A 27,233-nucleotide genomic window follows, 5' to 3' on the forward strand; every position below is an offset into this window, starting at 1 on the left:
AAAAAAAGATAATTTAAAGTGTGTACCAGTGCTTGGATACGCAATACCTAGTTCGGATTAATTTTGAGCACTTCACAATTGTTTTTATTTTTTAATATATTATTATTTTATATTATTAATATTATTCAATGGGAGGAGGGCGGCACTTATCAATATTACCTAGCGCGGCAAAACTACTAGAGCCGGCCCTACAGACAATCATTCAGACAGACATACAGATATATAGATTGATTGATCAATAGAGAGATGAATAGATAGATAGATTAACAGAAAATCTCTGCCCACGCTTGCCATGGAATTGGCATGTGGCCAACTAAGATGAGTCTCTTTGAATGGGGGGGGGGGGGGATTCCGCGTATTTTGTTCATTTCAATGTGTTTCTGCTCAACTTTAAGGCTAACACATATCTGTAAAAACTGACATCGCAGCAAAACAAAAATAGATACGTTCCCTGGTTTGCCTATCCATCTCATCGGTAGTCAGATTGTAGGTAGATAAACTAGAAAAGGGTAGATTAAAACTTATTGCTCCTGTTCTAAGTACACAGATTACTTATATATCGGCTCTTTAATATGCTTGAAATGAAAAAAGAAATTGCAATTACAACACATGTATAACTAACGTGATTTATTTCTTCAAAAACTCTCTACTTTTTTATCTTTACTAATACTAAAGCTGAAAGTATGGATCTCTGTCTTGATGTCTGTGACGTGCATAGCGCCTAGACCGTTCGGCCGATTTTCATTAAATTTGGCATAGCATTCGTTTGTAGTATGAGGGTGTGCACCTCGAAACGATTTTAAAAAAAATCGATTTTGTTATTTTTCTATTCAATTTTAAGAACGATTTATCGAGAAAATTACTGGGTTATTTTTTTTTCGAGGTCCGATCAATCGTGGAATGAAGACCACAAAGTCAATGAAAACTTTCATTTGGAATACGTACATACACCTTCCAACTACTTCTCGATGTAGTCGCCGCTTCGATTAAGACATTTGTCACACCGTGGTACCAATTTATAGATACCCTCGTCATAGAAGGCAGCCGCCTGTGCTTTCAGCCAATTCTGTACGCTGGTCTGCAGCTCAGCGTCGGAATAAAAAGTCTGTCCTCCAGGCCGGCTTTTCATGTGACTAAAGAGATGATAATCGGAAGGTGCCAATTCTGGGCTGTATAGAAGATGGTCAAACACTGTCCAGCGAAACTGCTGCAGGAGATTTTTGGTTAAAGCAGCAGTGTGTGGGCGCGCATTGTCGTGCAGAAGGACAATGGAGTTGGACCGTACACATCACTCTTTCGTCGATGAATTTCGGCTCCATTACTTCCTTCAGCATTCAGAAATCAAGTTACAGCACATACTTCACACTTAACGAGAGACGCAATTGTTCGAGGCTTGTTTCCTCGTTCACTGCGTGCTCCGAAATAAACACAGCGACCTGATGCACTGCACAATCTTACTTGAGAGACTACGCAACAAATCTACGCACAGCGTCATCGGCTTGACTTTCTGGTTTTCACTCCGTGATCGATCGGACCTTGAAAAAAAATAATAGCCCTCGTATCAAAACATGGACGAACAAATTATCATAACGAGGACGAACAAACTACCATTACATGGGTGAACCAATAACCAAAGCAAATTGACGAAAAATTCATCATCCATTATTTGTAAATATACAGGCGAACCAAATGACCTTTTAATTTTGAACTACGGGCAAAGCCGTGCAGGTACCACTAGTTTAAAATATTTTAAACGGAATTCCCTTTAATACCTTTTTTTGCCCTCTTTTGGAATTGAAAACCTAATTTGTAAAAATATTTTATAATATCAGACTCTATTTCGAAGTTTTTCTGATATATCCTACGATATTAAAACAAATATTATTTCAAAAGATTTAGATGTGTGATGTTTTTCCAGTTTCTTTTCAAAGAGTTTATTTCCAACAATGCCCCGTCGAAAGGCAAGAATATACGTGTATTCGTTTTCTGATAATTCTTCCCAAACAGTTTAAAGATTAACCGTTAAGCCAGTCAAGCTCAGAAAGGTTCTTTCTTAAGACCCCCAGAGATTCTGAATTGCTATTTCTTTTTATACAATGCCATGGGGAAAAGAAATGGGATATATTTTTATGAGAATAAATGTTCCATACGATTGAACAAAGAGCATATTTCATCCAAGATTGAGTTTAACTATTGTACAAAAATAGGAAAATATGACTAAAATATTTCATTGACACTAAATGATAGTAAAAAAAAAAAAAACAGAAAAATTATTTGGAATTTTGAAATCTTGATCTCAAATTATGTTTTTCGCAATCACGAGTGTGTGTATGTAAGCATGTGTGTATGTAAGCATGTGTGTTTGTATGTGTAGGTGTATTTGTGTTTGTGTGTAGGGGTATTGTATGTGTGTAGGCATGTGTACTTGCGTTTTTGTGCAGGCATAAGTGTGTGGGTAGTTGTGTGTATGAATGTGTGTGTGGGGGGGGTATGTGTGTAGGCATATGTTTGTGTCTGTGTGCAGACATGAATGTATGGGTAGTTGTGTGTATGAGTAGGTGTGTGTGTATGTGTTTGTGTATGTGTGTGTATGTGGGTGTATGTGTTTGTGTGTGTGTGTATGTATGTGTAGGATATTGACGCAACCTGGAGACGGTTTTCGCTATAAGAGCAGCATCGTGAGGAGCCGGTCGACGGTGATGCTGCAGAGGGTGGCGGGGGGAAAATAAAATTATAGGACATCAAAACAGTCAAATGAAAGCAATAAGCAATCGTGATTGCTCAAAAAAAAAAATATTTTGCAAAAGAGTTCATCACGATGTCGCTACACATCTAACCCGCCTCAATCTTTAAATATTGTTTTATTTGTGATAAGATTAGTAAATATTGTCTTGTTCAATAATCAAACACACATTTCATCGATAAATCCAATGAAATATACAGGATGACTAAATAGTCATGCAACCCGTTGTAAAATATTTTATTCTGAAAAAAATAATTGTTAAATTAAAATACAAATTATTTAGGTACTTGGAACCACTGTATTATTCGGTCAGGTCTCAAGTTTTACACTAGGATTTTTTTTTTTTTTATTATTTGACTTTTTATTTATATTGATTAACAGTTTACAACGAAAGATATATTACCCCGGCAAGGAGAGTGACAAAAAAAAAAAAAAACAGAATGGAAATAATCGAGGTTTTACGCAATAGTAGTTTTAAGAGATTTAGTCTCTAACATTACAAAACGCGCAAAAAATTTATAGTGTGATACTTACTTTTCAGTTTTTGTTTCATAGATTAATAATGCATACCTAAAGTTCAAAAATGTTTATTCTAAATTATAAAATTTTCATTAATCCTTTTATTTTATTTCCGCTGTTTTTCAATTTTTGTGGCAAAACAGAGCATTTAATTTAGGTTTTAAATAAATTATCACAATCTCTAAGCCGGAGTGCGATGTATCGATGTTCTTTAAAAAAAAAAAAGAAAAAAGAAAAAAAACCTAAAGCTTTCTTTATTCTACATTTTCAAAAGTCAAGCTAGTCCTATATTTCATAAAGGGACCGTGGTAGCCCGATCGGTAGAGTGTCGGATTCGGGGCCGGAGGGTCCTGAGTTCGAACCTCGATGGTCGAAGATCCACCGTCGTCAAAGGGGAGTGGGCGACGTTAAATATGCTCGTGGTCTCAATGTCCTCCAAGTGAAACGATACCTCTGGGGGGTGCTAGCACTAGGTAGCTATTAGCACCTGGACTAGTTCTAAGTTCTCATTAACTGTTCGATCCGGTGATGGCGCTGCCATCTATCGGTATAAAAAATAATGGATGCAAGGCACTTAGTATGCAGTCCTCGACATAAATACAGTTGTAGTCAGTTGTGACTTGGAATCGGAATATATCATAAAGTGCCATCTACAAAACCTGTACATCTTTCAAATTATAGTTTTAAGAAATTTTTGTAGAAGATTGGGATTAAGTTAATAAACATAGTACGCTGCAGGGGCGTGCACAAAAATTTTATAGATAGCCACAATGACTTTACAGTGAATCCTCATAAAAATAATAGGCAATGATCGAGTAACCCGCGAGTTTCAACAATGAAACTTGCGCCACAGCATGATAATTTGATAATATGTTTTGGTGATGTTTAACGTGCCGAGAAATGCTTTATTGTGACAATTCTTAATTGGATCCGGTCACTTAACTGTTTTAATGGTAAGACTTAGTCATTTCAGGGGAATGAAGAAACGAAAAAATGGTCAACAATGAACGCTACCTACTGAAGTTTAGGGTTCATCCACTGGGTTAAAATTTCAACTATCAAAATATCATGAAACAGGCAATTGCTTCGTTTAAATGCAGAAGAGTAGAAGCAATTTTCTCCCGTCATACCTTGACGGGCGACTTTCTAGTAACAATATAATCGTAAATGATGATTAGGGGCGTTCCATAAATGATGTCACACTTTTTTCCAATTTTTTTGCCCCCTCCTCTTCCCCTTGTCACAAATTGTCACACTTCACTACCCCCCCTTCCTTTTGTCACACGTCCCGCTTTTATTTCATAAAAATGTTCTTATAAAATGCGTGATGTCACACTTCTTACTATCCTCACTTCCCCCTTGTCATAATTTTTCAGCTCCCTTCCCCTTCAAAACGTGACATCATTTGTGAACAGCCCCTTAGTACACATTGTGGAAACAATAAATCTGTTTTTAAAAAATTAAAAACCAATGTCATGGAAAGTTTTGAACTGTATTTTGAAATTATGAAGTTTATTCCGATGAAATTTATTGGAATTTTAAGAAAATTCAATTTTATGAAAAATATTTACTTTGTTTGCCGTTTTTGCAATATTGAACGAATAAATACCTGAAAGACTTGGTCAAAATATAATCGGCAGTTGACAGTAAATGCGTTTAGATTGCTTTTGTCATGAGTTGAAACCAAAATAATGAGTAAAATGACTCAATACTTATAACGACTCAAAAATTTGTGTACCGAATTTAAATACCGAAACGAGATTAGGGCGATTCTCGAAAAAAAAATCCCGTACGTAACCCTGGTTTTTTTATTTTATTCAAGTAAGTATTAATTAAATATGGGATTAACTATTATGCTTTGATATTAGTATATAAAAGCATGTATTATTCCCCAACAGCATTATTTTTGAAGGCTTTGGTTAGTTGGAAAACATAAACTTAGCGTTACGCTCGGAACATTTTTTTAAGAATCGCCATTATATGGTGGTGTTAGTATTTTGCGAATAAATTTGCTTCAATTGGCGAGTAAACTTAAAAGCAAATCGCCATTTAGCAAATAAGGACTGAAAATCTTTCGCCAATTGAAATTGAAGTGTCCCCCCCCCCCCTTGAGACAGATAACTAGTTGTTGGTGAAGTTGCATCTCGTACAAGGAAGAGTGTACAAATCATCAAAAAATAAAACTGATTTGCAGTAAAACCGATCGTAAAAGTGTTAGGTGAAATTTCAAGTAAGGTAAAGTGGTCTTTACTTAAAACTGTTGCTACTTCTGAATATGTCTTGTTTACACAGCTAACATTCTTCAGTCGTGTGTGTTTGCTATTGGAATCTTTTTTTGCGTAAATAGTTTTGTATATTTTAAGCGCTATGCGAGTAGTAAACATTTAAAATATAAATTTCATATCTCGCTATACCGAAACATGTATCTTTTGACTGACTATTTTTTCATGTCATATTTGGGGGGGGGGGAATCATGACATAGTTATTACTGTGTAAGACTATAAATTACACATCTCTCATTATTCGAGGACATTTTGTGCTTCAAAATATAGACTAACGTTACTTTTTTCGAAGTGATTGTTAAATGTAATCGGGATCCTCTTGTCAGTTGGATTCCTTCTTCAAGTCAATAATCAAAACATTCAAATTTATGTATAAACCAAATTTTGAATTTTGCTATACTGTTTTCATATGTTTGTGGTAATATGATTAGCTTAAACAGCTAAAATAATTACAAAACGTGAAATGTTTTGCTACTTTACAAAAAAAATGTATATATAATAGATGGTACTCTAACGTTAATAATACATGTTTTAGGACTATAAAATGTGTTAAATGAGAACACCTTCAAAAAATCTAATGCAATATATTTTAAACAGCAGAAAACTGTTATTAATACGAATCTGTTTAACTCGACTTAGCTTAATCTGGAAAGTGATTTAGATGTTTATTTTGTATAAATTAAAAGCTAGTTATCGCATTAATATATTTTTGTACGTCTAGCGCATGCTAGGTATCTACAATTGTACATACTATACTTACTTTTCTCTCATCCAGTTTTATATTTCATTTTCTTGAATAAAAATCCAATTTTTTCTGTGTATAATTGTTTGTGTATCTCTTGTTACGGTCTTTTTTAGCTCTTATTTAGGGGAGAAGGGGGTGGTATTTTCCTCATTTATTCGCACAATTTATAAATATGTTGTTTGATACTCAAAAGTAGAAAGTAAATCCTTACTCATTACGAAATTAGAAATTCATTTTAGTGCCGCTTAGAATGTTTTACAAATTTTGAAAACGTTTCGACTATGTTGTTTAAAAAAAAAAAACTTTTAAATCTAATCTATCGTTGAAAGTGGCCAAGAAAACATAAAACGGCACATCAATTTGATAATTTTCTTTTCTTTAAGACAAATTTGGCTATATTTGAAAAAAAATGAAAGAATTAAATTAAATTATTTATGATGAAGCTATTTATTTTCTGAAATTCAACGTCGGGAAATCTAAGCGGAGTACCTTTAAAATTCAGTGGTCCATCATTTAAAACAAGGGTTCTCAAACTGGGTGCCACGAAACCCTGCTGAAGGACCAGTTGAGGGGTGCCGCGAAGTGTCCGTGGTATAAATCAGTGGTTCCCAACCTTTTTAGTTGTACGGCCCACCAATTTTGTAGAAAACACCAAGTAGGCACACTAACTAATATGTGTTACTTGCACAGTCAAAATTGACTGGGGTGGGGGCTGTATCTGCTGGAGATGCTTGCCTTATACTGCACCACTTAATATAGATAAACTGTAGAAGAAAAATTTTCAAAGTACTTTTTAAGAATGAAAATATCTTTATTGCTTGCACTTAGCTGACATAACTGTAATAAAACTCAAAACTAAGTCATCAAATTTGAAGCTCCATGGGAATTTTTACGCAGTTCTTCCCCTACGAGGGCGTTGGTATCTGGATTGAAACTGGATAGTTTTCGCCTCAAATAACTCGCAACATTCATTGCATTTCTATATTATGTTTCTAAAAGCTGCAACGAATCGTCTCATTCAAATAGGTAGGTCGTTCAAAAGCCCTTCAAGTGTCCCAATTCACTGGTTAGTCATGCCAGTTCAACAAAGGAGGAACATTTTTCACTTGAAGCTTGAAGCTAATACTAGTTTTTTGGCAATCTTCTGTAAAAGAGGTTCTGATTTATTAGAATTTATCTTCAATTATAAGACAAAGTTCCTAAGAAATATGTAACATCTTAACCTTAAAGTTCCTTATTGGCTATGAGACAGGGAGAGCTTTTGAGTGCATCTAATATGAATTTTCGAAAAAAAAAAACGGAAATTAAGACCCCAAGATTTGTCTTGGTTCAGATTCTCGACCAGTGTTCCCGGCCCAGTAACACGTTCTTCACGGCCCACTTGTGGGCCGCGGCCCGTGGGTTGGGAACCTCTGGTATACTATAAGTATATATGAAAGGTGAGTGCGTAAAATAATGTCCGGTTGATTAGTAAGGAAATTCTCCATTTTTTGATACAGCATAATAAAAATTCAATAGATTCTCTTTCATCGTCATCAAAAAGTCTAGCTGATAAAAAAAGTGTTATCAACAAGTCATTTTCAACTGCTAGGCAACAGTGCAACAAAAGTTGTTGCAGAAAAAAGATGTCAAAGTCGACTGATTTTATTACGTTGTTATTTATCGTTGTTTACTTAAGAAATGGACTAGGATGCCGTGAGAAAATTCTAAATCTTCAAAGGGTGAAGCGAGTCGAAAAAGTTTGAGAACCCCTGATTTAAAACATTGCTTGAGTGAAATGTTGTAAATCAGTACCTAAAATCATATACAGTCGAACTCGCTAATAATGAGAACGACGGGACCACTAGATTTACTAGTTATTAACGAGTGCTCGAAAAAAATGAGTTCCTGAAAAAAAAAAATTGAAAAAAAAAATTATTTATACTTGCTGTGCGTTTTTATTTGATTCTCTACCACAGGGCAACAAGAAGTCCAAATCCACTGGAAGATATTGCTCCCCACATCATTACAAAATCCCCTTCATTTTTCACGGTAGGAACCAAGCTGTCAATATGATATGCTTCTGCCGGTGTTCGCCTGATGAGCACACGTCCAAGTGGTCTCGAACAGTGTAAATGATAACTAATCAGATCATATGGCTTGTTCCCATAGCAGTTGTGTCCAGTTTAAATGGTGTATTTACCACTGTAGTCTCTTCATTGCACTTTGCGTCGAAACTAATCGTTTTAGAATAGCGACTCTGCCATGAATGTGGGCAGCATGCAACTCCTGTTGATTAAATTTCATTGATACGGGACACTGAAGGTTTGTATGCTTTACGGACGTTATCTGCGGCAGTAAAGTCTTGTGTTTTCGGGGACAATCGTTCTTCAACACTCGTCTAGCACAATCCTTCAACCTCGACTTTTGTCCACTGCTGAGCTTTGCAGAAGACTCCTTCCCCAGATTTGTATTGGCTGGCATAATCCTTATACAGTGATTTTTGAAACATCCACAAGACGAAGACTGGCTGTTGTGGACACTGACGCTCCAGCGAGATGAGCTCCAATTATTATGCCTTTTTTCACGTCGTAGATGTCGGACATAATCATGCATTGCTACAGTATTTTTCCATACAACCTCGCACTGCCAAATGTTTGGTTGATACCTTCCCTACCACCGCCACTTGGTGGCAAATTGTTCCAACACTTGGCAGTCGTTGATTGGGAGGTCGAAAAAAGACTCAATTTTGTCTGGGTAATCCTATCATTTTGTCCTATACCTGTACGTATGATCTGCACAAACAGTTTACTTAGATATTTTTCTATACTGTTTCCATGCTCCTTAAAAAAAAATCTTCAAATAATTCAGTAAATTACCGCCCATCAGCCAGGGCTAAAGCAAAAATACGTGAAATACACCGCCAGCTCAGTCATTTCCAGCCGAGGACGGCAGTTTCGTGCTTATTAGCACTCACCATCCCGGCATAGGAAAGTGACTGAGCTGGAGATGGAAAATCTCTTAAGGAAGCCTTGGCTTCCCTAAGAGGTTTTCCATCTCCAGCTCAGTCACTTTCCTATGCCGGGATGGTGAGTTGCTTATCAGCACTGCCGTCCTCGGCTGGAAATGACTGAGCTGGCGGTGTATTTCACTTCAAATAATCTTTCAGATTAACACAGCTTTTAACGCCCTTTAACTTCCCGCTAGAAAAAATACGAAGAAAAGTCGAAGAAAAGGTGCAAATGCAGAATTGCAAAAAAAGAAAAGGGGGGGCATCTTTGTAAATTATTATTAACAAGGGTTCAAAGTATATTGATAATGAATCATATTTTTATGCATTAAGAATAAATTCCACCAGTTGTGTATTTTTGGAAAATTATGAAATGCTGTGGACACAAAAGCACTCTTGATTTTCACCAGCTACCTGTAAACTCTTCATTTCTTTCAGAGCAATTTTTACGATGTCCTCCGATTCCCTCGAGCTGCAAAGACTAATTTATGCCGTTGAAAGAGACAACCAAAACGATGTTCGCCTCATTCTGCAGAGAGATCCAAATCTAGTAAACGCAGTGCCTTCAAATGGCTCACGGCCTTACACCTGGCTGCTACGCTTGGATACACAGAGATGGTAATGTTGCTGCTTGCTGAAGGTGCCGACACCCGTCTGCGAACTGCAAACCACGGATTTCTGCCCGTCCACTTAGCACTCTTTTTCGAACACGAGGATACAGCCGACATTCTTGTGGACCGGGACAGCGAAAATAACCTTGGCTCTTGGAGTTCAGGTCATACTCCCTTACATCTGGCTGCAGAGAAAGGTTACCTGGGAATAATGAAAAAGCTTTTGGCTGCAGGGGCTGACATCCGTGTCAAATGTGAAAATAGCGACACTCCACTCCACAGCGCTCTTACAGGAAGAAAAGAGGAAGCAGCAGAATTTCTGTGTGAGTTAGACAGCAAAAATGAGCTTACGAATGAGTTTGGGGAGACTCCCTTGCACCTTGCTGCAGGGAGCGGAATGGTTAGAATAACGCGATTGTTGCTGGCTGCAGGGGCTGATTTCCGAGCCCGATGTAAGTCAGGTTACACGCCTCTTCACTGCGCTCTTTTGAGAAGAATGAGGAACACGGCAGAAGTCCTTGCCGATTTGGACACGGGAAATGACCTTCCAGATAACGATGAAGAGGTCATCCATTCTCTGAATTCACGAAAACGTGAATTAAAAATACGCAAATATCAAATGTATTCTTCTATGCATCCACATAAAAAAGATGAATACGAAAAATACTCATTATTGATTGCTTTCATAAAGCGAGACATGGTCACTGTAGAAAGTATAATTTCTTCATTTGCCTTGAGAGACTGTGAGATTAATTTAAAAGATTCAAAACTTTGCACACAGCGCATGCAGTACTGCAAAGAATTATATGCTGACTTTAAAGCCGTGATCCAACGCATGAAGAACACAAAACTAGACGGAACTACACTTTCCTATTTTGATCTCGCCAGGGCACCTGTGTGCAAAGTAGCTCTCTATCTCCGTAACAAAAACGTCGGAAAGGCTTTACATCCAGAAAAGTACCGGTGTTTTAATCTCTATCGCTGGCTAATATCCTCCAAAATAGAAGATGCTCAGGCGAGGAGGTTCCTTAATGATGAGTGCCTGAAGTACTTTGACACAATTTTCAGTAACTTGCCTTCCCTCCCAAGAATAAGTATCGATATGGTATTACTTTACTTAAGCGAGAAAGACCTGCTAAATTTTTTGAAAGCTTTAAAATTGCGCTCTTTAAAATTGATTTAAGGGGTTACAGTACCTCAAAAATGATCGAACTTTAGATTGACCATCGCTTTAGTTCCAATATTTAAAACGTTATGAGTGGTTTTAGGTCATACTCGCAATGTGCTCTTTTGCAAAAGAAAAACTTTTTTTTCCCTCGGTGATCGTTTCTTTTCTTTTTCTTTTTTTTTATTTTTTATTTTTGTGTGTGTGTGGGTGTGTGTTTTTATGTTATTAGAATCCTTAAGGATTTTTTTAAATTAAAAATACAGCTTTAAAGTAATATGTTTTGCAGTCAGGATAATATATGTAACAAAAATGTGCATTGGATAAGCATTTTATAAATTACTCAAAAGTTAAGCATGTTATACCTTTAAAAACATTTTTTTTAATGTGATTTTTTACATAATGACAGAAAGTTTTCTAATACATATTAAAGCAAATGAATGCAAAGTTTTTTAAAGATGATTATCATGATCGCTTAGCGAAAACGATTTTTTAAATAAGTGCAAAAACAAAAAAACAAAAAAAAGCCTTACGGGTTTCAAAAAATTGAAATTTTCTTAATTTTTTTCGAATTTTTAAAAAATGTGGGCAATATTGTAAAATTTTAAAAACAAATTATTGGTTGCGAAATATATGTGTGCATGTTATGGTTTCAAAGAAGAACAATATTTACTTAAATTTTAAAAAGAAATGTTTCGAAGGTACTGTGGCCCCTAAATCACGGATTATGGGGTTATGAGGTACATACTGAGGCATCAGTGACAATGCCTATTATCACCCAAACCTACTTCGTTACATTATGAACTGTGTGCACTATCAATGCATGTGTAAGTTTCATTGCTACGTTTTATCTTTACAATACAACTGAACCGAACTAAGCATTCGGAAAATCATAGTGTAATTATTGTGCACTTTAGCCTAATTATATGTATGTATTTTTTGAGCAATCAACATTGCTTATTGTTCTCATTTCACTGTTTTGGCGTCCTTTGATTTTATTTTTCCCCCGCCTCCCTCTGCAGCACCACCGTCGACCGGACTCACAATGTGGCTCCTACACGCACACCTACACACACACCTACACAACTACACACATACATACACCTACAAACACACATACCCACACACTCATGCCTGCACACAGACACAAACATATACACGCACACGTGATTGCGAAAAACATAATTTGAATTCAAGATGTCAAAATTAATTTTTTTATTTTTTTATTTTTTTGACTTTAATTTGTATTTAGTATGATTAAACCTACTAAACTGTAATAAAATCAGCTGCTAGAAATGTATATTTTATTCTAGGAAAGGGGTTACTAAATTCCTACGCATATCTTTTGCTGCCACTTTTTTTTTTTTATGCAACAGAAAATGTCAGTGACAAGTTAAATGTGTAAAATTACACAACATGTATGATCTCTTTACTAATAATAAAGCTGAAAATCTCTCTGTCAGGATCTCTGTGATGCGCATAGCTCCTAGATCGGTCGGCCGATTTTCATGAAATTTGGCACAAAGTTAGTTTGTAGCATGGGGGTGTGCACCGCGAAGCGATTTTTTAAAAAAATCGATGTGTTTCTTTTTCTATTCCAATTTTAAGAACAAAATTATCATAAGATGGACGAGTAAATTACGAAATTATCATAACGTGAAACCGTAACATGGGCACAAGCCAATTGGTGAGATACGAAATTATCATAACGTAGAACCGTAACATGGGTACAAGCCAATTGACATGAAAATTCACCATATATTATTTGTAAATATACAGGCGAACCAAAAGACCTTTTGATTTTTCTATTACGGACAAAGCCGTGTGGGTACAACTAGTGTACAAATAAAAGCAGTTAAAGAGCTACAAAACTTTGCAAAGAGCTGTTTCGAGATTAAGAAAGAAAACCCCGTCATCAGTGCGAAAAAGAAAAATGGTTCAACTAAGTCCGACAGCGGACAAATGAACAAGAAATCGTTGGTGTTTTATTCATTTAACGTTTTCTCGTTCACTTGTCTGTAGTCTGACTTAATTAAATCTTCTTTTTTTTTTTTTTTCCACAAAACACCCTTGATACCAAGAGATAAAAATATGTTATGCAACAATTCATCACTTTACAGTCACTCACTTTACCCATTGCAAATGTAAAACATGTTTTTTTTTTTTTTTTTTTTTTTGACAAGGTAATTAACGTGTATATACGTATGTGCGTATGTATCATGCACAACTCAAAAACGGTATGTCCTAAAAAGTTGAAATTTGGTACGTAGACTCCTAGTTGGATCTAGTTGTGCACCTCTTCTTTTGGTTGCATTCGGATGTTCTAAAAGGGGTCTTTTACACCTTTTTGGGGGAAAATCATTGTTAATTTCAATGCAAACTCAAGTGATGTTATAATTTGGCAAACACTTGGCAATATATCACCAAGCTATTGGTCGCCAAGTTTTGTCGGCAACTTGGCGATAAATTTGGTGTTTTTTTTTTTTTTTTTTAATTTGGTTTTTGTTTGGCTATATTTAGAGCGTTAAACATTGAATCACATTAGAACTGCCAATATTGGAAAAATTTATCTGTATAAAACGTTTTCTTTGCTTCGGTTCGCAACAAACTTGGGGTGGAAATATTTCAAGTGTTTCTTTGCTTACTCCGAGGCACTATTATCATTAATTTGGAGTAAAAGGAAGTCATGTCATGCACACATCAGCTCGTTTTTTTTTTTTTTTTTTTTTGTTTTTAATGTGTTTGTCTAGTGTTTTTTAAATTCATTGATATCGGAATAACGTTAAGATTTAGCCTCTTAAACATTTAAATGTTTATATGTTTCGCTAGATATTTATTATTCTATTGCGGGAATGTGTCTGTTTGAATGACATCTTATAAATAATATTACTTCAACTCTACTCATATTCTTTTCGCGCATTTCTTTATCAGTCTATGATACATTTTCAGCAATAAATAACTGGTTTCAAGTTATCTTCTTTTTTATGATATGCAGTTTTCGAATTTTCTCCATTTTTCTCGCCGCTTAATTGCAAATCAATTAGGCTTTGAGAGCCAAGCTGTTGAAAATAATTAATGTCTCTGAGTGAAATGGATTCCAGGAAAAAATCAGAGTGAATAGCTGCTTATTGAAACAGCCAGAAGTTCTTTTTCCACCGCGTTTCTTTTAATTTAGCTGAATAGACTTGTTAAAAGATATTTAATTGAAAGAAGTAAAAAATACATACATCAAAAGGAAATGTGAAGCTTTCAGGAATTTAATTTAATGGTTTCATAATTGGTGGTGTAACGGCAATTTAGAGTATGATATTCATCAAAAGCATAGTTGAAAATATATAATGTGTATTAGGGTCTGTATGCAACTGGGGTCTCGCTTCTAGTTTTATGAAGGGGGGAGGGGTCAATTCAATTCAGACAGTTTGTGACAAGGGGGGAGCAGGTAAAAAAAGTGTGGCATTACGTTTGCTTTTACTAAGCTTTGCTTAAGATGTTTATGAAAAATAGTGTCATGCGACAAAGTGGGGTGGGGGGGGAGGGATAAAAGTGTAGGAAAAAAGTGGGATATAATTTAATATGAACGACCTCTCAGAGAAACGCTGAAGGGAAGTCGCAAAACGAACAACACCTATTATCTATCTATTTATTTATAATGCAAATTTTTGCATACGGAAAAAATATACTAATGTATACATTTGGAGCATTTTAGTGTTTTGGAAGTGTTTTTATTGCCTAAATTGAAGTTATAAAATGCTGTTACGAGTTCGTTTGTAGTTCAGGGATTCTGTAAATAACGAATCGACTCTTGTGAAATTCCAAACTCATTTACAAATATGTAAAAAAAAGTATGCCCTGGGAAGCTTATGAAACTGCATCATTACTTGGAGGAAATCTTATCTTAGCAGCGTCGTAATGCTGCGTAACCTTCACAATACTGCCAGGTTATGTTTGCTCATGGCCCAACTTAATTCTTATAGGCCGTGATAATTGCTGAAACTCATGACAACAAAGAGGGCGCTACAAGAAACCTCTGCCATTGTGTTGCCATTGATTGGTGGATACAGGAGTTCTGTTCAACGCTTCTTGCGGTCAAAATGGGTGGCGTCCAATCAAAAATAAACAAACTTGGAAACGTTTACATTCATTGGGGGATACATGAACTGCATCGTTTTAACATTGAAAAGTAATAAATTGTAAAGACCCGGTAAGCGTCAGCGCCATCTTGTAGGAGTTTGCTCCAACAATAGCAGAGTATGAATCAATATTTTATTTCAATTTTTAATAAACTTTTTGTTTCAGTTTCCTCGAGGATCACGTTTGCATAGAAAAAAGCACTGTATTAAAAGTATTTATCAACTGACAGAGAAATCTGCTTGACCATATTTTGAATTCAAATCGAAACTAATTTCCTGAATTGTGTGTGTGTGTGTGTATGTGTTTTTTTTTTTTTTCTTTTTAGCAATCACAGTATTTTTTTTTTTTTTAATTCTATGCTTATAATAGAAACTTTTCTGGTCCGGGACCTCTACGATAGGAGTCTCCTCCTGGGAGGTGGTGTCAATGTCCGCCAGAATTAATTTTGTTTATACCCGACCCATCTCAACTTTACACAATCTTCTTTAGACATCCAGCGCACAACCTCCGGCTTCTGGCTTTAATTTGATATTTAACATCTTGAAATCAAATTATGTTTTTTTTTTTTTTTTTTTGCAATAATAATGAGGTTGTTTCCTTCAATCAAATGTACCTACGTTTAGTCACTGAAATTGATAGAATAAGCAAATAAAATAACATGGAGCGGGAAAAATATTTTCATTTTCAAAACGCTTAATTTTTTAAAATGTCCGATTTTGAAAATAAGGCGTGGTCTTCTTGACGTCACAAATGATGTAATTTGGCGCATCTGTCTACCACGTTTCCATGCTATAATGATCAAATGGCGAATTAAATATTGCTCTCTACGCTTGTTATCAACCATATCGTTGCCAGTACATGTGAGTAAAGAAGCGAATTAAATATTATGCTCTGTGAATGGCATTTCATCATTTGTGATATCATTGGCAGAAGCGTAAACAATAAAAGCGCATCGATTAAAATATTTTTTTGAGAATATTAAACTTAGTCAAATAATTTTAAAAAATGGTCAGATCCTATGTTTTTTAGCATATTCTTTTAGAAAAAAAAAATTTAAAATTTCGGAAACGACCCCGTTGCGATGGGAGTCAGTTGTAGAATCGAGAAACATAACGAGTAGGGTCCTATCACAATCCTTGATTACAAAAAGTATAATTTGAATGCGAGATGTCAAAATTCAAATTAATCCCAAGTGTTAGATGCTAGTTGTTGTGTGTGTGTACTGTCCGACAGTCACGAGAAAAGCCCCCGCCGAAATGTCTTGGCCTGTCTGTTGCCATGAGAACGAGGTGTGTCTCATTTTCCCAAGGGAAGCTTTATGTTGGATCAATCCGAACGACTGCACAAAGGCGAGTAGACCAGCGGCGAAATGGCGCCAAAAAACTCCTCCTGCTAACCCTCGCAGAAAATGAACGAAATCCGTTTTTTATGTTCCTATGGTTTTTCATATTACCTTGACGACGAGAATAAGTCTAGTTCATTGTTTTTAATATTTGTTTAGACAAATAAATTTTTGTTGTCATAGTTACAAATCGTTTGCGTACATTCAACGCTTAACTCAAGCAGATTTTACATCAAAAAACGGTGAGGTGGGGGGGCTCTAAATTCGTATTTTTTCAGGAAAAAAACCTACATAGGTAAATTAATAGCATATGAAAACTTCATCTAAATACATAACTTGTAGGTTACTTATTCCCTATCGTTTAAGATTGATCCATTTCCATTCCATTCCATTTGCAACTACAAGAAACCCAACGAGTAGGGTCCTGACGCTATTTGTAACTGCGAAAAACATAATTTGAAATCAAGACGTCAAAACTTGAATGAATTCCAAACTTGCAAACTTAAATTACTTAACCAGATTAGAAAATAAAGCGTTCGCTATATTTATTTATTTTTTTTTTTTTTTTTAAGTGTTTTCAAACACAATTTAAATAAAATTGCATCAATGACAAACCAAATATTTCCGGGGAAAACGTTTCCATAAAACTCAGCACTGACTGAAGAGTTGCACATTGCCATTCCAGAAAACATAACTATAATTAGAAATAGAATTGATTCCTAAAGAATCGGCTGTTCACGCTTATCTCTTTATCTTTCTTTACTAATAATAAAGCTGAAAGTCTCTCTATCCGGATCTCTGTCTGTCAGGATCTCTCTCTGTCCGGAAAGCTGTCTGTCTGTCAGGATCGTTGTGACGCGCATAGCACCTAGACCGTTCGGCCGATTTTCATGAAATTTGGCACAAAGTTAGTTTGAAGGATGAGGGTGTGCACCTTGAAACGATTTTTCGAAAACTCGATGTGGTTCCTTTTCTATTCCAATTTTAAGAACAAAATTATCATAAGATGGACGAGTAAATTACGAAATTATCATAACGTGGAACCGTAACATGGGCACAAGCCCATTGGCGAGATACGAAATTATCATAACGTGGAACCGTAACATGGGTACAAGCCAATTGGCGAGAAAATTCACCATACATTATTTGTAAATATACAGGCGAACCAAAAGACCTTTTAATTTCTCTATTACGGGCAAGGCCGTGTGGGTACTACTAGTAGTAAATAAAAGTAAGGTTTCAAATAAATTCTGGAAGGAAGTCTGTGGCGGACTTGCGTCCAGGAGACCTCATAGCACCTACAGCCTTGAAATTTTGTACAAAGTTACTTCGAGCCCTGAGGATGTGCACCTGGGGTTTTATTTTTTAAAATTCGAATTAGTTTTTTTTGTAATTAATTTTTTAAGCGTAAATTGCCTTTGGAGGGATGAAAAATTGCTTGCACATATTAATATTATATATCGTTAGAAAGGGTAGAATTTTCTGTGTTCTACGCAGTTTGTTTCAGTGCTTGAACTTAAATACGGCGGGAGTTATTTGCATTTTTAGCTCGAACTTTTTTAGGCTTAGCTTAAATGTAGGCACTACTTTCTTCATTAAATCTATCAGTAAAAAGCGAAGGAATTGTCCCACTATTTTTTTCTGACACCACTGGAAAGGTGCTTTTTTTAAATCCCGATGTAACTCGACTATGGTCGAAAAATAAGCTTCCATCTTCAAAAGAAAAAAAGGTACAAGTCGTTAAAAATCAAGTTCGAATAATTTCATCTCCATTAAAATTATTGATGTTTTATTTGGCGTTGTCATAGTTACGTCTTTTCGATTCGCACGTTTCTTCTTTCTTATTCACCAACTTTAAAGGCTTCAATTTTAACGGAAAATATTAAGCTCAACTCAATTCAAGCCCCGAGCTAAAGAGCAAAACATATTATTACAGACCACGAATATGAAAGCGACTTTTTAAACGTACAAAACTGCAGTTTTGCGATGCTCAGGAGTCCCTTAGCCCTTACGGCTCTGCAAGTTGGTACAAGTTATTTTGAAACCCAGGTTAGGGGTGCTTTTTGATCCAAAGGGAGCTTATGATGCGTTTTTAATCTATTTCTTTTTAATTGGCGATTCAAATCTTTGCGAATCAAATAAGATTGCGAAGCAATCTTCGGGGGTTGATGAGCATTAGCGAGCAATGGGCAGATCCCCCTAGTATAGTTTAAATCAAAATAGCTAATAATTAAATAAGAAATATTCGTGATTTTCTGCTCTTATTAATGTACAAGCTGAAATAAAGAGAGATAAGACAATTTGCCCTTTATTTTTGTAAATTTAAATAAAGACACCTTTATCATTGATAAAGTTTGTATTTCAGAGACATAAAAATATTCTTACGTTTTCCATAAATGAAAACAATTACAAGGTTATGCTAAAACTTAATTATACTGGAAATCTCAAATTAGTTTAAGATTCGAGGTTGTGAACAATTGATGTAAATTCGAATTAAAATGTTGATAGTACGATGCAGAAATCGCACAAGTCAAAGTTAGCAGTGAAAACGTTTATAAAATATTATCACGTATCCTGAGAAAATTTCTTCCGCCGTCGTAAATTGGCTTTCATAGGTGGGATGAATTATTCAAAGCAGCAAATTACAAAAGCAGTAGAAATGATAGGGGCGATGAAATTTAAATTTTAGATCTCAATTCCGCTCGGAATTCCGGGCGAAGAAACGCATCCAAATGGAAACTGAAAACATGCTGGAAGAACTGTAAAGTTCAGAGTTTTTTTTTTTTACTATGCAAACACTTTCACAATCTCGTCAAAGGCAAGATAATTTCGTGCAAAAGTACTGCTAGCATGTGAAATTTTCTACGGGATTTAGGAGAGCCTTATGAAGCTTCGATATGAAACTTCAAAAATAATGGAAGGATATAACTTGTTTTGCGTTTGGAATTTCCAAAAAATTGAATTACATTTTTGGCGAAGGTAGTTTTCTTTAAAGTTCAATTTATAATGTTAAGTATAGTGTAAATATATTTAATGTGTTTTAGTTAGCTGTCAGTGTTAGCCAGTAAAACCAATTTATATAAATATATTTGCAATGACAAACCAAATATTTCTGGGAAAGGCGTTCCCTCTAAAACTCAGCAATGACTGAATCGTTGAGTGTTGCCATTCCAGTAAACGTAACTATAATTAAAAACATAACTTATTCCCAATGAATCGGCTAATTGCTCTTATATAGTTTAAATGTAAATAAATAGTGGGTCGTTTTCGAAATTTTAAAAGCATTTTTTTCTGAAAGAGAATGCATACTTAAAAACATAGGATTTGATCTTCTTCTTTATCTTTATCTTGACTAGCAATAAAGCTCAAAGTATGTCTGGATCTCTGTCGGGATATCTGTCCGCATCTCTGTCGGGATATCTGTCTGGATATCTGTGACGCGCATAGTGCCTAAACTGTTCGGCCACTTTTCCTGAAATTTGGTACAAAATTAGTTTCTTTGGAGATAGGAACCTTGAAGCGATTTTTTGAAATTTCGATTTTGTTCTTTTTCTATTCCAATTTTAAGAACATTTTACCTAGCAAATTGTCATAACATGAACGAGTAAATTACCATGACGTGGATGAGGGTTTACCGTAACAAGGGCGAACAAATGAACATAACAAATTGTCGAGAAATTCGTCATCCATTGTTTGTAAATGTACAGGCGAACAAATTATATTTTAATTTTCTACTACGGGCAAAGCCGTGCGAGAACCGCTAGTCTTTTCAATTTTATTTTTTACGCTTCTGCACATGACATCACAAGTGATGAAACGTTTTTCACTGATACCATTAGTGCAAAGCGCAAATATTTAATTCGCATATGTACTTATATGTGTGGTAACAATATGGTAGATATCAAGCGCAGATTGCAATATTTAATTCCCTTTTAAATTATCATAACCTGGAAACGCAAGTAATTCAGCGTAAGTATTCAGGAAGCGAAAGTATTCATTGCGCCATGGGAATAAGCGCTAACGTGCATCACTTGTGACGTCATTAAGACTACAGCTTGTTTAAAAACTTAGACATTTTAAAAAATGAAATAAACATCAAGTTTTAAAAATAATAGATTTTCTTCCCTCCGTGTTATTATTTTTTTTTTTCATTCTATCAACTTCAGTGATTAAAAGTAGTATTTTTTACTGATGGAAACAACCCCATTATCAAATTTGGTATAAGTGTAGTAACATAAAGTAACACAAACTACATTTTTAGAATATCAGCAGTCTATGATTGAAACAGATTTTTTTGTTTTTTAGATTCTAGGAAAAGCATAAACTATCCTCATAAGAACATTTAACACAAATTGGTGCTACGTCGAGTAGAACGACATTTGATTATGACAAAACTTGAATGTAACTGAAAACAATCATGCATTGTTATTGTGTTTTAATAAACAGTTTTCGTTCAAAGTAAGACGGAGAAGACGACAGGGCAATTTTGTTTAGGCACTTCATTGTAGTAAACAAGTATTGTCAATGTGTAAAGAAAGAAAGAAATTTCGCCATTTGTTTTCAGTTTTGACGAACAATAGGGTTGTTTCCTTCAGTCAAAAGTAGTTCTTTTGGTCACTGAAATTGATAGAATAAGCAAAAATAATAATAATAATAATAATAGTAATAATAACATGGACCCAGAAAATTCCTTCATTTTCACAACAGTTATTTTTTAATTATTTTTTTTTAAATGTCCGATTTTTCAAACAAGAAGTGGTCTAGATGACGTCACAAAGGATGCTTTTTGGCGCATCTTCGTACCGCGTTTCCACGTTATGATAATCAAGAAGCGAATTAAAATTGCGCTCTACGCTTGCTATCAACCTTATTATTGTCAATACACGTGAGTAAAGATGCGAATTAAATATTTTGCTCTGTGAATGGCAAAACAGAATGACATTTCATCATTTGTGATGTCATCGGCAAGAAATGTAAACAATGAAAGATCACCGATTTAAGTACGTTTTTAAAAGATTAAACTTAAACAAATTATTTAAAAAATGGTTAGATTCTATGTTTTTAAGCATGTTCTTTCAGAAAAAAATACTTTTAAAATATTGAAGACAACCCCATTGTTGTATAAGCTTAGTCCTTCAATGAAGCACTTTTCTTAAAATTTCGACAGACTTTAAGACCATATATCTCAATATTGGAGACACGAGAGCAAACAGTTTTTCAGTGAAAAAAGAATTATCAATGTGTTCTTATGATTGTTACCTATTGTTTTTTTTTCCATTACTGCACTATTTGTTTAGTTCCCATTTCAGAGTCATTAAATTACTCAGACTTCAACATGGGAAGAGCAGGATGAACATTCAATTTTGTCTGAGATTTCAGTTTTAACAGAAAAAGTACTATGTCCTACTTAGCAATTAAAATTTTTTTTACATAAAAAAGTTAATTTTTACCTATGAATATCGTTCTAAATATGTTTAATCATTTCCGTAATTTCACCTCCTGGACTCCAGCAATTGACGTTTCTATTCTTCATTTTTACTTCCTTTTACAAAAAAGGAAGTGTTGTATTCGCGAAAAAATTTTCACTCAACATTCGGCCTTATTTTCCATTTTGCTCATCCCCGAACTAATGTTGAGTTTTTTTTTTTTTTTTTTTAACCCGACCACACACGGATAAGTGCCTAAGAACAAATAAACACCCGAAATATCCATTTTGACATTCCCCGAGTTAATTACAATAACTTTTCTTGTGACGTCCGTATGTACGTATGTATGAATGTGCGTATGTGTGTATGTGCGTATGCGCGGATGTGCGTATGGGCGTATGTATGTCGCATAACTCAAGATCGGTATTTCCAAGAAAGTTGAAATTTGGTATGTGGGCTCCTAGTAGGGTCTAGTTGTGCACCTCCTATTTTGGTTGCATTCGGGTATTTCTAAGGGGTCTTTTGCCCTTTTTTTTGAGGTGGGATGGGGGGGGGGGAATCATAGTTAATTTCGATGGGTACTCAAGTGGTGTTATAATTTGGCGGAAACTTGGCGACATATCGCCAGTCTTTTGGTGGCCAAGTATTTCGCCAACTTGGCGACGTATATGGCGATTTTTTTTTTTTTAATCTGGTTTTAATTTGGCCACTGGTAGTGATTTTTAGAAAGTAAATTATTGAATCACATTAAAATTGCCAATAATGGGAAAATGACATTAAATTGGAGTAAAAGGAAGTCATGTGATGCACACATCAGCTCGTTATTTAACTAATTCTGATATATATTCATAACTATATTCTAAATTTAGTATATGGTCCTTTAAACAAAAGCAAACGTTTTAAGAAAAAAATGACCCTTATCCCTTTAGACTTAGTAGGGCAAAATTGTGACAAAGAAGACAGACAAACAAAGCTGCAATTCCACTTTTATCAACAACTACTTTCAGAAAATAGTAAAATTTTTGGGCATTCTGGGAACAACTGTCGTAATCACACCAATCGTTGAATAGTTGTTAAATCACAAATACAGGCAAACTGTACTTTTTTCTTAATAAAGAACTCTGAAATTTTCAACGGAACTCTACAGTAATATACTACTTAAATTTAGTCTGTTAGTATTAAAAGTTTCGTTAAAATATTCGATGCAAATGGGTGAACTAGTTACAATTATTATTTTTATGTTGAATTCAATCAAACATAATCATAACTTCATTGGGGACTAAAACATTGACTAGGACCAGCCTAGCTTGGCCAAGAGTCTATTGCTGGTCGTCACATTTGTATTGTATTTGTATTTGAATTCCAAAAACTAACATGAGCGAGAAGAACAACCAATTAATTTGATCTTAATAAATTACCTAGAATGTCAGCTAACTTTAGTAATATTAACAAATTTTAGAAATGTTAACCGCAGCCTGAGTGAAACATCGTGGCAGGTTCATCCTCATATATACAATAGCCGATGATCGAGTAACGCTCCTGACGTCATCAACAATGAAACTCGCGCCACAGCATGATAATTTGATATTATGTTTCGGTAATGTTTAACATCGAGGGAAAGGCTTCATTTTGACAAGGCTGAACTGGACCCGGGAGCTTAACTGTTTTGCTGTTAAGAATGTGTCATTTCAGGGGAATGAAGAAACGAAAAAATGCTCAACAATTTACGCTACCTACTGGAGTTTAGGGTTCATCCACTGGAGTTAGGGTTAAAATTTCAACTATTACCAAACAGGCAATTGCTTCATTCAAATGTAGCAGCAATTTTCACTCGTCATATCTTTAAGGGCGATTTTCTAAATATTTAATAATTTTTGTTTTTCTTTCATATTTTTGAGAGCTATGTGCTTTGGGTTCAATAAAACTTTTCATTTCAAATTATAGCGGTGTACATCATTTAATGTTCTAACACGCATTCCCAAAATTAAAACTATCTCAATATTTATTGCCGATATTTCACTCATTCGCAGCAAACATAATAATTTTGAAAAACAGTTTTCAATTACAAGGATTATATTTATCGGTATTTTTACTCTCAAAATTGTTTTTCTTTTTAAAGCAAAATATTCGTAGACGTTTTGTTTTTCATATTAATACCTCCGGCTGCATTTCAGTTATTTTCAGCATTACCAATTGAATGTATGAATTATATATTCACATTACAATTCTCCAATAAGAACAAGTTACTTTTATTTCAGCAATCGAAAAAGTCAAATTGCCTCCATATCTTTGAAGTTCGTTTCTGAAAGAATCGTTATTTAAAAAAGGAACATTTTTATTACATAAAGAACGCTTAATTTGCTAGTTGCGATAACTATTTCTAACCAATAAAGACGCAAGAAAGCAAATTTAAAAGACCAGAAAGCAATTACATACTTACAGAACTAAATGAAATAATGTTTCTTTGTTACAATAAAAATTATTCGCATTACATTTATTACCGTTTCAGTCATTTCCCATTGGAATAAAAATGAGGTACTTACCGTTTTGATGGTCGGAGAATTTTAATAAAAAGAGTATTTCAAAGCAAGAAATGTAACTTATTTAATTTGTAAATCTTCTAAGCAAAAATAAGGGCATTTAAGGAACAAATATTTATTTTAATAAAACAATGGTGTTTTTGTTTTTTAGCATGTTAATCATAGTACGCACAAAAGACGATTATATATTATATGTATATCATTATAAATTTATGCTCAGGATGTAAATATTTAGTTAAACACTATCATATGTTATATAAATATTATTCGAAGTTAATACACAGCAAAAATACAGCTGAACTCTTATATCGTGCACACTGGTTTTTATAGCAGGATGGAATAAAAAAATTTCTTTCAATTCTTAGCACGGGCATTGCCGTAATCGTAAAGCTAGTTCATTTAGTATTTTGAACATGTATTGGCAACACACAGCATGAATATTACTATCAGACAAAAACATAAGTGTACTAATACAATATGAATACAGCGAAACTGAATTAACAAATATATCGACGGTAAATAATTTTTAAACAGCATGGTAGTCAAATAAGAATGTTTCTGTGCAAATTTCTACAAGTTAGTAATACAGAAGAAAAAATATTTTATTAATTTAACTGAAGCTCTGTATTAAAATCTGTAAATTTAAGTGAACAGTCAAGTCACAGTCAAAAATTTATTCTAATAATAAAAAAAAGTAAATAGAACACTAACGTCTTGCTCAGACTGTTGCTAGAGCTGTACATTAGGGTGGAGTGAAAAAATTTAAATTGAGAAATATGTAAAACTTATATGCAAAGAAAAGTTGCCTCATACCGAGCCTAATGAAGTTGCGGATTATTTCTTTATTTCGCAAAATATTTTAGATTGCAAAGGATTGCATTTTCGTCTTTAAAGGGTGTTCACGCATTTTAGTTAAAAAATATGATTACTGGAAATTGGACATCAGACGGAGGTGGAGGGGGGTTCTAGAGTTTTTTTCCTAAAACGATAGCTTTTCAATAGTTAAATTTTTCATACGGGGGTACGGGATTTTCTTTTTGATGTATCGTTTTTTTAACTGTGCTGTTTTTCTGCTGAAGAGTTAAATTCTTTTTCATACGGGATACGGGATTTCCTTTTTTTCCTAGATGTACCGCGCTTTTTAATTGCAATTGCTTATCGCCCAGAGTTCGTTTCGCTCGAGTTACTGTAGCGCGGTCGCTTCCGCCGCACGTTTCGCTGTATTTTTTTGCGTTACATATTTGCCTGCTAATTTAATTAAAATATTGTGGTGTTTCTTTTCTTTTTTTTTTTTTTTTGAGCTATTCAATTAAACGAATAAAGCACAGTTTTTTGAATAATCTTTGTTTGCAGTTTTGGTGTAAAAAGGTGAATGACACAAAACGCAACTGGAAATAGGTATAGAAAATATGAAAAAGATAGATATAGATTAATTAATACCGCTGCCAAGTTTATTTAAACAGCCGCCGTTAGACATCAAACTTGGCAGAAAACAGGGGGGCACGGGCGTCACTGTGCGGGTACTGTTAGTATGTATATATATATATATATATATATATATATATATATATGTGTGTGTGTGTGTGTGTGTGTGTGTGTGTGTTAGGCATTTGAATTAATTCATAACTGTTTTGAATTAACCCAGATTTTCTTTCTAACAAAGTAAAAAAAATAAGAAAATATATGAACCACAAAACGTTAGGAAAAGTTATTTTAGAATAACTCTGATGTGTTTTTTTTTTTTAAATGAAAAATGAGCTTTACTTTAGTAGTCTTGACACAAACATTTAACTATGAGTCGGAAGGTTATTATATGTTGATTAAAGTAACAGTTATATAAACCTTAATGGATTAAATTAGGTTAAGAAAAAATAAAGTCACTTTGCAGTGAAGAATATCTAGTTTTAAAGGTATAACTTTAGTGAATTTATAACCATTAGTACAAAGAAAAACTTGTACTTGGCTAAAAACATTTAAAATTTTGTCAGAAAAATTAAATTTCTATAAATAAGATTCTTATCCACAATTAATAAAATATATTTTTCGGTTTAAGATAAGATTAAGTACGTTTATATTTCAAATGTAATTCCGGCGGCATCCAAAGTCAATTCCTTCGCTCGAAATTCACCAATGCAAAAAAATAATGAAATTAAAATAACCACCATTAAAAGTTTGCAGTTAAAATAAAAATGCTTGGTATAAAAGTTTTATTTTGAATTACAAAATAGTATACTATTTTAAAAACAATCTATTGGGCACTTACATTCAAAAACTTATGGAATGTAAATTCAATATTTAATTTATAATACTAATCAGAATATTAAAAAGAATAATTTGACTATTAAACAGAGCATTTTAACTATTTCAGAAAATAAACATGTTCTTCTCTAGAAATTAGAGTTTTTATTTTTTTAATTAACTGATTAGTTTTTAAGTGAGTGTACGGTATTATTTTTTAATTTCATCGACTTTTTGCATGTGTACAACGCCGTCTTATCACCAACAAGAAGCAAAATTTTATATTTCGTGTTAAACCAATTTACATTAAATCCTACTGTAACAAGAATTCAAAAATCCAATTAAATTACGCTACAAATCTTATAATCTCATAACACATGCTAGCAAAAAAGAAAATTACTTGGCTCGTTTAAAAGAAAAAGCTTAAGAAATTCGTTCTTTTCGAGAAGCTGTTCCAGAAATTAATGAGACGTTAAAAGAAAAATGTTGCTGTCCCAACACA

At 34.3% G+C, this 27,233-nt stretch overlaps 1 protein-coding gene across 1 annotated transcript in view; it reads left to right on the forward strand.

Moving 5' to 3' along the window:
• The window catches only part of LOC129224248 (ankyrin repeat, PH and SEC7 domain containing protein secG-like), a 40,807-nt gene extending 19,957 nt beyond the window's left edge, over window positions 1–20,850 (forward strand). The window contains exons 2-3 of the mRNA XM_054858675.1: window positions 9,814–10,994; window positions 20,833–20,850. Coding sequence (XP_054714650.1) covers window positions 9,814–10,994; window positions 20,833–20,850 — 1,199 coding nt within the window. The remainder of the gene's footprint in view (window positions 1–9,813; window positions 10,995–20,832) is intronic.
• The last annotated feature ends 6,383 nt before the right edge of the window (window positions 20,851–27,233 follow it).

Source organism: Uloborus diversus, chromosome 6 (genome assembly GCF_026930045.1).
Source record: "Uloborus diversus isolate 005 chromosome 6, Udiv.v.3.1, whole genome shotgun sequence".
In the NCBI taxonomy this organism is placed as follows: domain Eukaryota; kingdom Metazoa; phylum Arthropoda; class Arachnida; order Araneae; family Uloboridae; genus Uloborus; species Uloborus diversus.